This window comes from Peromyscus maniculatus, chromosome 20, assembly GCF_049852395.1.
Source record: "Peromyscus maniculatus bairdii isolate BWxNUB_F1_BW_parent chromosome 20, HU_Pman_BW_mat_3.1, whole genome shotgun sequence".
In the NCBI taxonomy this organism is placed as follows: Eukaryota; Metazoa; Chordata; class Mammalia; order Rodentia; family Cricetidae; genus Peromyscus; species Peromyscus maniculatus.
The window spans coordinates 70933153-70944188 of record NC_134871.1 but is presented as its reverse complement, the minus strand read 5'-3'; the positions used below and the strand labels follow the sequence as shown (position 1 = coordinate 70944188).

Sequence of the window (11036 nt, the reverse complement as noted above, 5' to 3'; positions counted from 1 at the left end):
CTCTCTCCCTCCCCTCTCCCTCCCCTCTCCCTCTCCCTCCCTCTCTCCCTCCCCTCCCCCCCTTATATGTATATGGCTGCTTTGTCTGCATGTATATCCATACTACCTGTGTGCCTGGTGCCCACAGAACCAGAAGAGGGTATCAGATCCCCTGGGGCTAGAACAGACAGTTGTGAACTGTCATGTGGGTGCTGGGACTTGAACCTGGGTCCTCTGGAAAAGCATCCAGTGCTCTTAACTACTGAGCCATGTGTCAATCCCCCAAGGTCGTTATTCTTGTTTCTGTCTACATATGAGAGCTGTGTGGTTCAGGAGGGTTACATAACTTGCCCAGGGTCCCAAACCTCAGGCTGCAGCACTTGGCCACCAATGCCTTCCTAGGCTGTAGATACGGTTGCTCCGCTGGCCCCTGCCGAGGCTGGCATCACGTGCTTTGATTTCAGTACTGGATGAGGAGGAAAAGGAGTCTATATCCACCCTGGAGACCCAGAAGCAGCTCAGTCAAGCTTGATTCTTTAATACCCGCCCTCCGGACAGCACTTTACAGTTTGCAGAACCATTTCTCCACGGCTCCATGCCACAGGTGTGAGTCCTGAAGCAAGAGCGAGTGATGCCTGCAGGATCCCAGGGGCGGGACAGCAGCGTTAGCCGGCAGCCCTCTGCAGCTGCTTCAGAGCAGCCTGAGAGAAACTGACTCGACTTTGCTAGTTATTTGTGCGTGCGTGCGTGCGTGCGTGCGTGCGTGTGTGTGTGTGTGTGTGTGTGTGTGTGTGTGTGTGTGTGTTCCTATTCAAAGAGCAGAATAATTTTTATAATAAAAAATGTATTAATGATTAAAATGTCAAAATTCTCTGTGCATAACCAAAGTATTGGTGTCTAGGTTGACACTGGTCCTCCCAGGAGCTGGGGTGTGACTCCTGCCTGCCGGCTGTGGACTTCCTACAAGCACCTCCCTACAGAGAGGGCGGAAAGTGAGGAAAGCGTTAAGTTCACAGGAGAAACTGGACGGTACCTCAGCCAACTGATCGGCACCAACAAGGGACACGTCAGCTGATGAGAACTTGACCTCTCTACGTGATCTTCCTCCTGAAAACCCCAAACCCAGAGCTCCAGGCTAGACCTAAGAAAAACATCAGCCTTGGGCTATAGAGCAAAATGGGAGCGGAGAAGAGGAGAGGAGGGGAGGGGAGGAAGAGGACAGGAGAGGGGAGGGGAGGAAGAGGACAGGAGAGGGGAAAGGAGAAGGGTAGGAGGGAGGGGAGAGGAGGGGAGGGGAGGAAGAGGACAGGAGAGGGGAAGGAGAGAAGGGAAGGAGGGAGGGGAGAGGAGGGGAGGGGAGGAAGAGGACAGGAGAGGGGAAGGAGGGAGGGGAGGGGAGGGGAGGAAGAGGACAGGAGAGGGGAAGGAGAGAAGGGAAGGAGGGAGGGGAGAGGAGGGGAGGGGAGGAAGAGGATTACTGCTATCGATACTCAAAGCTGTCCGATGGTCAACAACAAGGAATGTCTTGTAGGATCCCAAGGGACCCTGTGGCGGAGAGGAAACTGGGTGAAAAGTAAGGAAGAGGGAATCAGGTGTGGACTTGAGTTAATCACAATGGTGAGCTCACTCACTGCAACACACAAATAGCAGAGAAATCTGAGGGGTCTCTGCACTACTGTCCTAACTTTTCTGTAAATCTAAAAGTGCAGGGTCTTTTTGTTTTTGTTTTTAATGAGGCAGGGCCTGGAACTCATCATGTAGACCAGGCAGGCTTCAAACTCCAAGATCTGCCTGCCTCTGCTGGGACTAGTCATGTGCCACCATGCCCAGCCATAATGCAAAGCTTTTGTTATTTGACTTAATCAAAAGATAGTGAAACATTTGCCTGGCTGCTGCTCCCTGGTCAGCATGTGAGCCCTTTTCTAGAGAAAATACCTGCTTCCTTGTTGGGATGCTCCAGAGGAGACAGTATGAGCCAGTGCCCTGCTGTAGAGGCCATGGCCAGCGGGCTCTGCCAGTTTCTAACTGTGGAGCCCAGGCAGTCTGTAAATTCTGAGCCAGGTGTCCTTAAACTTGGAGTTTGCAGGATCATTGAGAAGGTCAAATGTATGCATGTATACAGTAGGCACCTTACCTATGCATTATGTATGCAGTAGGCATTGTACGTGCAGTTGCTGTAGTTATCAGGAGCATACAAGTGCACTTCTGCAGGAAATGTGTTGGAGAAACCCCCCAAACTTGCAAACAAAGCCCCACAAAGTTACCAAGTGTCCCTTCAAAGATATTTCAGATCATTGGCTAAGAACCCCACCTATGGGTCACCTAGGAGGTAACTTCTCTTGACATACTTATTATGGCTGTTTTTCCTCCCCCACCCTCCCTCCCTCCCTCCCTCCCTCCCTCCCTCCCTCCCTCCCTCCCTCCCTCCCTCCCTCCCTCTTTCTTTAGGTAGGGTCTGTGTGTTGCCCAGACTGGTCTCAAACTCCAGTGATCCTCCTGTCTCAGCCTCCTGAGTAGCTGGAGCTACAGATCTGCGACCTATGTCAGGCAAACACCCTATTTTCTACTCACCAAGGCCCAGACTTTACAAAGTAACGAGTCAAGCACTAGAAGATTGACAAACAGCAAATAGTTATTATTCTTGGATCCTTTCTTTTTAAAATTTAATTTTGCTCTACGTGTATAGGTGTTTTGTCTGCATGTAGCTCCAGGCACCAAGTGAGTGCCCGGTGCCCAAGGAAATCAAAATAGGGCATCAGACCCCCTACAGCTGGGTGCTGGGATCCAAACCTGGGTCCTCTGCAGGAGCAGCCAGGGCTCTAATCTGATCTGTCTTCTCCAGCCCCAAAATCATTTTTCTTTGGCAAAAAAGTAAAAACAGTGCAGGATTTCCTGTGGTTGGGAACTTCTTTTCTTCTAACTCTGCAATCTTCTTCCCGCACCCCTTGCTCCACAGTCCTCCATTTCCTGCTTGGATCCATCCTGCTGCCCCACTTTCTAAGTCCTTACATAGCTTTCGGTACTCATGACATGTCCGTGGTAATCTGCATTAGTTACTGCTCCGGTTCAGTCCACGAGGTGGAGGCACAGCAGCGGGAGCCGGAGACGGCAGGCCACGTGGCATCTGCAGTCAGGTAACAGAGGGGACGCTGTGCTGGGGTCCTTCTTTTCATTCAGTCTGGGGCCCCAGTTCGTCGGACGGTGCCCTTCAAGTTCAGGTGGTCCTCTCCTTCTCAGCTAAGCCTCTATGGGCACCCAGAGGCATCTCTTTGGTGTGATTCTAAATCTCACAAAGTTGAGGATAAAGATGTCCTGACAAACGTGGTTACCTGAGGAGAGACGTTCTCTGACAAATGCCATGCCCGCATGCTTTTCTACCCTTGGTTATCTGCTTGGTACAACTGAAAGATAGATTCCGTGTGAGACCCTTGCTTTCTCCTGCTTTATGATGGACTACACAGAATCCAGCGTATGGGTATTACCACCACAATCGCGGTAGCCGATCCCCTGCCGGCAGACACTGGGTAGGTCCTGTTCCCTCCTGCAGACACTACTGTGGGCAACCTTGTACGGTCAGTGGAAGCAGGTTCCTCAGGGCAGAGGCAGCTGGGAAGCAGAAGAAGCCCCAGACAGGAACGTGTCTTACTCGCCTCTAGCTTGGCCTAGCCCACCTCCCCATGGTTCTTAGCTTCGTCTTCCTGCTTCTTCCTCTCCTGGTATCTCCAGAGAGGAAGAGCCAGACTTCGCTGCCCTGCAGGCCTGAGTATCAACTCTTCATACTGGGTAGGGGAAGAGGGCGCCTTGGAGAGGAGGATCTTGGGGATTTGGGACCTGGCACCTGCACTGTCCCTGGACTGTAACCACTGGGAGAGCACACTCCGAGGGCTCTGGTAGGGGACGAAGACCTGGGGGACAGGGACAGCCAGAGGAGGGTGGGGTGCTGGGGGAGGGGGAGGGGCGGTGCCCAACAGCTCAGGCACTGACTTGCCTCGAGTGCCCAGCATGGGTGGGTGATCGGGGCACAGTGTGTGGCAGGCCGTGGTGAGGAAGGGGCTGGCCAAGCTGGTGGTGACCGTCACAAAGTGGTCCAGAACACCCCCCTCCTGAGGAGACTCAGCAAAAGAGAGGCTCAGGGTAGCTTGCAGCTTTTCTAAGAGGGATGGGGTAGCCTGGGCCTGGGCCCGGGCCACGAGCTGGGCCAAGGCTGGCCACTCTGGCTGGTACTGCAGGCTGAGCTGCTCTGCCTGGGGTCGTCTCAGCAGCTGCCGGATCTTCCGCACGGTGTCAAAGCTGTCTGTCAGAACGGCCCACTCCAAGGCTGTCTTGCCCCGGACGGGATCCACGGAGCTCAGGTCAGCACCTGCAAGTGGGTCGGTGTGACAGGGATGAGTCAGGGAGCCGTGGTTTGCACATGGGCGCATTCTGCAGCAGCAAGGCTAGTTTGGGCTGGATTCAAAACATCTCCCAGACTGGAAGCCCAGGGCTTCAGCCTTCCATGTAAGAGACCGGACCCGGAGGGACTTGCAGAGAGCCGGTGCGGTCTCCAACAGGCTCATAGGGCCTGGAGAGAGTGGATCACGGGCTGCTCAAGCCACAGCTGCTGGGGGGCGGGGGTCCTGCCACTTCCCCCTCCCACTTTATTTCTTCATTATCATTCCTTTCTCTCTGGAGCCAGAGAGACACAGTCACTCTGAAAGGAGAAAGACAAGGGGTGCCCTTCCTTCCCCACCAAACCGGTTCATGGGGGTTGGGAAGGGAAAAGCTGGAGACCGGGATTCCTCAGAGAGACCAGCAGAGGGCGTCGACAGCCACCTGGGGGGGGATAATAAGGGTCCCACAGCTCCACAGGGGCCTGCCACTTCCTCCTGAACTGCAGTCAGTCCTCACTACCGCCCCATACGGCAGCCTTCACCTTGCTGTGGCCTTGTTTCTCCGCCTGGGTCTCAGGCGATGGCAAGGCCGGGACTAGAACTCAGGATTCTGGTTGAAGGTGCCGCCGCACCCCCACACCTTTCCCCATCTTAGGAATGCACTCTTTTGCTGGGACCTCCATAAAGAGTCACGGCTGGCAGCCGGGCTTCGCACACCGTGGAAAGGTGACCGCACGCCCCTCCTCCGCGAAGCTGGCCTCCGTCTGTGTTCCACCCCCTCCTCTCCTGCGGCGGCGGCTAAGTGGTGTCTAGTGGGGAGGTAGAGGAGGAAGTGGCGCCACACACCCGCCATGAGGAGGGCCACCACACACTCAGAGCGGTCACGAATGGCAGCCTTCATCAGAGCTGTGAGTCCCCGCTGGTCCCTGCGCTCCAGGTCCAGGCCAGCAAAGTAGTTCAGCAGAAGAGTCACCAGGGATGTGTGACCTGCCGAGACAGGACCACAAAGCTGGGATCCCCAGGATCCCCAGGACGATGAAACCTGGCCAGAGAGACCCCTGTGCAAAGTTTGGGGTTGTGGCCCTAATGGCTGAGAGCAGGGGTGAGGTTGGGGGGGTGCTAGGGGGGTAGGGGTTTTGTGTCTTGCACCTGCTTGAGCGGCCAGCATGAGGGCTGTGTTTCCATCTTTGTCCTGCTGGTTCACATCCAGGAAAGGACAGCAGCTGAGTAGAACCACAATGGCACCAAAGCCGCGGTAGCATGCCACCATGAGGCCTGTCTGGGGACAGGGCAGCTCGGACCCCCACTTTCCACTAAGCTCTCCTTAGGAAGCCCCTCACCACCACTACCACCTTTGCCCTCTACATCTGCACATTCTCAGAGCCTGTCCCAACCCCCATGAAGACAGTTCTCAGCCGTCTAGAGTGGGAACAGCCTCTGGAACTCTCCGGAGAACCAGACCAGGATGCTGAGGGTGGGGCCTGACCCGTCCCCAGCTGCCCCGCTGAGCCCTGGGGTATCTCACCCTCCCATTGCTGTCCACTTGGGAAACCTCCTCTGGGGAGACCCCGACATCCAGCCTGGCTTGGAGCTCATCGGGGTCATTGTGGGCACAGGCCCAGTACAGGGTCTTCAGGTGACAACCAGGGGTAGGGGTCTCGTTGCTGGGGCAGGACAGTGCCTCAGACATGTCCAACCCTTCCCAGGTCAGTGGTGGCTCCTCTGCTTCCAGTCTGGGGCAGAAAGGTGAGTCCCTCTTCAGTCAGCCTTGACAGAATGTAGAGGAACAGTGTCTCCTGTGATCCGCGATCCTGGACAGATGTTCCTGCAGCTGCACCTGTCTCCCCCTGCCCCCCCCATCCCCCCCTTCCCCAGACACAAGACAGGCAGCCAATGCGTCTTACTGTAGGTCAGTTTCCCAAGGAGGCTCACGGTAGGGGTTATCATTTCCCCTCCCCCAACCTTACCTGGGGTTCTAGGGCCTCCAAAAGACCATCACAGCAGGCAGGCCTGTGGCTCAGAGCACCCCAGCACCTCCCAAAACCCAGCAGTCCTTCTGTGGCATAACCGAGGGACTATCACCAGGAAGTGAGGCAGGTGACAGATGGCTGGGCCTGCAGAAAGCTGCCATAAACACGTCGGCGCTGAGCTGGGTCAAGCGGGTTAGGAAGGGATTGGGGGCCTGGAGGGGGTGCCCCATCCCTGCCCTAAGATCCCACTAGACTTGGCTGGCGGCAGCTTCTCCAGGCCCACAGTGGAGTGGATCTAACCTGGGCTGATCAGTCAGTCTCACCTCCGTCGTGGGACGTCAGCTGCTCTTAGAAGCGGTTTTGCAGGAGAAGCGTGATGAGGCTCCGGAGCCTGAGATGCCCTCCACTGCAGTGGGGCAGGTTTGGGGAAGAGGCCGCGGCCGTGGTGTGGAAGAAGGTCCGGGCGTTAAATAAGTACGAGTGGGGAGGTGGGCTCCAGGGTTTACCCAAGGAAATCAGAACATAAAGAACTGTCAGGAGAGGCTGGAGAGGTGGCTCAGAAGTTAAGAGCACTGGCTGCTCTTCCAGGAGACTGTGCATCAGTTACCAGCACCCACGGGGCAGCTCCCAGGGGTCAGTAACTCCAGGGCCAGGGAATCTGACGCCCTCTTCTGGTTTCTGTAGGTAACTGCATGCACATGTGTGCTGTAGGGAAGAGGGGCTGGCGGGAGAAACCCACCCTGACCCCGGAGCCCAGAATTAGGGAAGGATGGCTCAGATAAAGCCAGTGAGAGAAACACAACTTAGCTCAGATCAGAGCCATCTCTGCCCCTTGTCCAACTGACTCGTGAAATCAACCAATCACAGAGCAGGACAGTAGAATCCTGGCCCTAGGGACCAGGACCAGGGAAAGAAACACAGCCTGTGTTTGGGACCTGAGCCAGAGAAGTGAACACTTTATCCCCAAACCCAGGACCCAGGAAATATGCCCTGACTCTGAGACTAGTACCAAAATAACACTCTTGGCCCCTAGAATCAGAGTCAGTGAAAGAAATGTGCCCTGGCCTTAGAGGTAGTGTCAAAAGGCCAAGAAAGGCCAGTGAGAGAAACACTGAAATCAGGGCCATCTCTGCCCCTTGCTCACAAAACTGGCCAGACCCTGGGCAGAAAATAAACTAACCAATCACAGTTGACTCCGCCCCCTAGACCTCCTATATAAACCGCCCTGCCCGGTCAGTTGTGAGCTGTTCACTCCACCCTGGTAGAGGCAGCTACTCTCCTGGACTCCTCCTTCCCAAATAAACTTCTTTCTCAAAAGAGTATTGGGTGAAGACCTTCATTGACTGGTGAACAGAAGAACCTTGCTGGGACATCCCATAGTGGACTGAGCAAGGGGGAGCTGAACAGAAGAACCTTGCTGGGACGTCCCATAGTGGACTGAGCGAGAAAGAGCTGGTAACACTGAGCCAGAGATTGTGGCTCTCCAGGAGAGGAGCAGGATTGCTGTGTCCTGCGGGGAAACCATCCCCCATCATACCATCATACCATGTATATCCTGACCTTCCCAAAGAGTCAGGATACCCTGACTTTCCCGAAGAGTCAGGATACCTTTCCTTGCTGAAGCAGTTCCAGGCCTGACTCTCCTGAGAAGTCAGAAAACCTTCCTTTCCAAGGTTGGGCTGTTTCTTTGCAGTCTCAGCCATCAGAGCTGTGCTAAACAGCTTCAGGAGTCCGGGACACCTTCAGGGCAGAGCTCTTGTTCTGAGTAGCTCTGAGGTGTCTGGGATACCTCGCCCTCTAGGGCTGAACTGTCTCCTCGCAGTTTCAGCCATCAATTTACTTACATTTGGTGCCGAAACCCGGGACACCAAACCCAGAGTTTTTGCAGTTTACTTACATGCACAGGCAGACACACTGGCAAAACACCTATAAACCAAAACATTAAAATAAAAGTTTTAAAAAAGGGTCGGGCAGTGATGGCGCACACCTTTAATCTCAACACTCAGGAGGCAGAGCCAGGCAGATCTCTGTGAGTTCGAGGCCAGTCTGGGCTACAAAGTGAGTTCCAGGGAAGGCACCAAAGCTACACCAGAGAGACCCTGTGTTGAAAAAAAAAGTTTTAAAAAAGAAATTTCAAATCAGAGCTATAGAAATTATGATGTATTAAATCTAGTGAATTAGATTTGAAGTAGTAAAATATGACTTATTAAAGTAATAATAGATTTGTACTGTCATTTTTGGGGCTGGCCTGGAGAGTGGGGGTTCTGTCTGGGCTGGATTCAGCCTTCATCCAAAGCTGCAGGTGGCCCTTCTCCTGAACTGCCAAGCTGGAAAGCTAAGTCAGCACTTGCCAGCCTCCAGGAGCTGTGGATCTGGGCTCTTACGCTCTATGGAGGTAAATTTGGGGCAGAGCTATGTAGCAGGGGACACCTGCTTTCTGAGACAGACCGTGGTAACACAGGCAGGCTCTGCAAGCAGCTTCCTGATCCACCAGCTTCCTGTAGTACTGACTGCGGATTTCTCAATCACGGGCAGAGGTCATATGACTGCCAAAGCTGGCAGTTATTTCAGACCTACAGCCTGCTTCTCCAGCCCTTTCTATTTCAACTAGCCAGTGTGTTCTTGCTGTCTGCCACTGCACTCTAATGGGCACGTGTGGCTTAGCAAAATAAATAAATAAATAAATAAAAATAAAAATAAAAAATTCAGGAATAGCAAGCTGTTGGTATCGGTTAAGGCATCGGATGGTGCCAGGGTCTTGCCTGGAATTCTCTTACTTTTCCTCTTAGTCACAAGATGGCTGCTCTACCCCAAACCATCAGAGTAAAATTTGGTGAATGTGGGATTCTATGCAGTACTTGTGATGTCCGTGAGATTGTAGACCAGACATCTCTGACACATCCCCTAACCATAGCTTCCTTTTTCTCAGTCACTTTTGAGCTGGGTCTGGTTGCATAATGAAAGCTGGGCTGGTGAATGGCTAGCAGAAGTCTGATGGATGGAAACTCTTTGCTGTCTTGATACAAGACGTCAGGAGCATCTTGGTCCTGCCTTCACGCTCTCCCCGCGACTCCCTGCTGCCTGGAATCCTGGGCACGCACACAGGTGTGTGCACCCACCGCGTTTAGCTTTTCCGTTCTTCCCGAGGTGGGTGCACCTTAAGGAAGGTGCCCTTTGGCTCACAGTTCTAGGGCACAACCCACCACAACAGAGCGGTCTGGGAAGCAGGACGATGCGGACGATGATGCCGGTGCCGATGAGGCAGCTGGTCTCACTGAGTCTGCAGCAGGAAGCCAAGAAAGGTGAACGCTCATGCTCAGCTTGTTTTCTCTTTGTTTGGTCCAGGACCTCAGCACATGAGATGACGCCACCCATCGTGAAGACAGATCTTCCTTCCTCAATGATGTACCTCAGACAGCCCCTCCCAGGCATGTCCTTAGCTTGTCTCCAGGGTGAGTCTAGAGCCAGTGACATTGATATTAACCCTCATGGTGCTCAGGCTGCTGGCAGCTTCTTGCCGCTTGCAAATAATGCTCCAGTGAACACCTTGGATCCATCTAGCTCTGGGCACGCTGGGCTCAGGGCACACACCTGCTTATGGACCAGACCTTGCGATGTTGCTCTGTTTTGCATGGTTCCTACCCACAGTGATTTCCCTCTACAGCCAGGCCAATGATTCAAACTGTTGGCTTCACATTTTCCTCAAAGCGACATCCACATTTGACGTGGAATTTCTTGCTATCACCAAGGTAGAGTCTCTCTCCTCACATCTGATGATTGTTCTCGTTACCACTTCCGGGATTTGCCTGCTTCTGGCCTTTGCTAGCTTGGTGGGGGTGGTTCTTATTCCTTTTTTTCCCCTGACACTTTGGGAATTTTTTCTAATTTCCCAGGTAATAAATCTTTTAGATGTGTCTATCATATTATAATTCAATGGTACCTCTGCTAAAAGAAAGCCTGAGTTTGGATATGGTTAAATTCTTCAAAAATTCTCCTTATACTTTTTGTTTTAGTATCTTGTTCAAGAAAAACTTTACACTTACAAAAGATCTTCATTCTTTTTCTTAATCTTAGTTTTATTTTCATATTTAGCCTTTATTCTGAATTCATTTTTTATTTTTAGAATTTCTTTTTTTTAAACTTATTTTATATACATTGGTGTGAAGGTGTCAAATCCCCTAGAACTAGAATTACAGACAGTTGTGAGCTGCCATGTGGGTGCTGGGAATTGAACCGAGGTCCTCTGGAAGATCAGTTAGTGCTCTTAACCACTGGGCCACCTCTCCAGCCCCTTGAATTCATTTTTATATACTGAGAAAAATATCTGTAGACTGAATTGTGTCCCACCCCCAACTGAAATGTGAGGAGCTAACCTCTAGAGTGACTGTATTTGGAACTAGAGCCTTGGATAATGTAATTAAGTTTGGGGGTGAAAAAGCCATTCTAGGCCAAAGCAGCTGTGCTGAGGGGTCTCCATTTCTGATTACAGTACCGAGTCCTGATGACGAAATGGCGTGGCACTTTACAGAAACAGGACTAGAGGACACAGACGCAAACACAGCTGTAGTGTGTGTGTGTGTGGGGGGGGGTATGTGTGTGTGAGTGTGTGTGTGTGTGTGTGTGTGTGTGTGTGTGTGTGTGTGTGTGTGTGTACGGTGCCCACAGATCCCGAGTGGTGCCAGGGTCCCAGACCTGGGTTACGGCTGCCTGGCATGTC

The 11036-nt window shown here is 52.8% G+C and overlaps 1 protein-coding gene across 5 annotated transcripts; it reads right to left on the bottom strand.

Annotated features, from left to right (window-relative positions):
• Positions 1-2595: 2595 nt before the first annotated feature.
• Positions 2596-8959, bottom strand: Ankrd33 (ankyrin repeat domain 33). 5 transcript variants are annotated; one of them, XM_016000341.3, is made up of 6 exons: positions 6643-8959; positions 6317-6473; positions 5875-6116; positions 5499-5628; positions 5196-5336; positions 2596-4339 (listed from the first exon to the last, which is right to left on the bottom strand). In XM_016000341.3, the coding sequence occupies exons 3-6, from the start codon at positions 6037-6039 to the stop codon at positions 3642-3644; spliced, it is 1134 nt and encodes a 377-aa protein (XP_015855827.3). In that variant the 5' UTR covers positions 6040-6116; positions 6317-6473; positions 6643-8959; the 3' UTR covers positions 2596-3641. The 5 variants fall into 5 exon arrangements, with proteins under 5 accessions (XP_015855827.3, XP_076412983.1, XP_076412982.1 ...); XM_076556868.1 differs by having other exon boundaries at positions 5499-5624; XM_076556867.1 differs by having other exon boundaries at positions 5499-5541; positions 6317-6463.
• Positions 8960-11036: the final 2077 nt, after the last annotated feature.